The 797-nt window shown below is 59.7% G+C and overlaps 2 protein-coding genes across 2 annotated transcripts in view; one reads left to right on the plus strand and one right to left on the minus strand.

Annotated features, from left to right (window-relative positions):
- LOC119585099 (uroporphyrinogen-III synthase-like) overlaps positions 1 to 319 on the minus strand; it is a 3,297-nt gene extending 2,978 nt beyond the window's left edge. Inside the window, exon 1 of the mRNA XM_037933727.1 lies at positions 162 to 319. The gene's annotated coding sequence lies outside the window, so the exon portion shown is untranslated. The remainder of the gene's footprint in view (positions 1 to 161) is intronic.
- A 232-nt stretch (positions 320 to 551) lies between these two features.
- LOC119585098 (ubiquitin-associated domain-containing protein 2-like) overlaps positions 552 to 797 on the plus strand; it is a 12,397-nt gene continuing 12,151 nt past the window's right edge. The window contains exon 1 of the mRNA XM_037933726.1: positions 552 to 775. Within this exon, the coding sequence (XP_037789654.1) occupies positions 736 to 775 (40 nt within the window). The 5' untranslated portion in view covers positions 552 to 735. The remainder of the gene's footprint in view (positions 776 to 797) is intronic.

Raw genomic sequence — 797 nt, forward strand, 5'->3', positions numbered from 1 at the left:
CCAGCATAATGGTGAAATCGCTTGCCGGCAGCCGGTCACACAGACGCTTGAGTCATACATGAGTTGGTTGCATATGATGACGCACTAATTCAGAGTAGAGCATTGTTTGGATAGTTTCAACGGAAACTATGTATTAAGTGTTACTTCGGGCCACGCATTACCTGCAACGACAGTGCCAAATCTAGGGAAAATGAGCGATGACCCGCAACGTTCGTCCTGGAAACGAGCTGCGTCCTGCTGCGTCGGCTGCTGGAGGGAATCAGCTGATCAATATCTGCCCTTGCCCCGTATGCCCTCCTCCTTGCCTCTTCCCGCCTCCCCTCGGTAAAATAAACTTCCCCGTGCACTGCTCTTGCACAATCTCTGCGAAATGAGTGTGAGAAGAGGAGGCAAAGGTTTTGTTATTAGAGTTGCGCATCTTGGCCTTCCTGCGGCGTCGCGGCAGAACAATAGTCACGTCCTCGTCCCGTCTGACTCCTGATAAGGACCTGCGGCTTCCCGCGCCCCCAGACGAGCCCCCAGGGAAGAACCTCATCCCCGCGGCACCCCGAGGCCAGAGGGGAGCAACGCGAGGGCGCGAGCGTGCCAGGTCGCCGTGACGAGGGCGTGCGGGCGCCGTGCCTGTTCTTCGCCGGGCCCGAGGGTCTGTCTGTCTGGAGAGGCTGCTGAGGCGACGGGCTTCTGTGCCGCCGAATTCCCCGCCCGAGCCCTGAGCCCTGCGCTGCCCGCGGCGAGATGGCGACCATCCTGTCCCAGTACAGCACCACCGGATTCTGTGAGTGGCAGGAGCACGGGGC

This window comes from Penaeus monodon, chromosome 19, assembly GCF_015228065.2.
Source record: "Penaeus monodon isolate SGIC_2016 chromosome 19, NSTDA_Pmon_1, whole genome shotgun sequence".
Lineage (NCBI taxonomy): Eukaryota > Metazoa > Arthropoda > Malacostraca > Decapoda > Penaeidae > Penaeus > Penaeus monodon.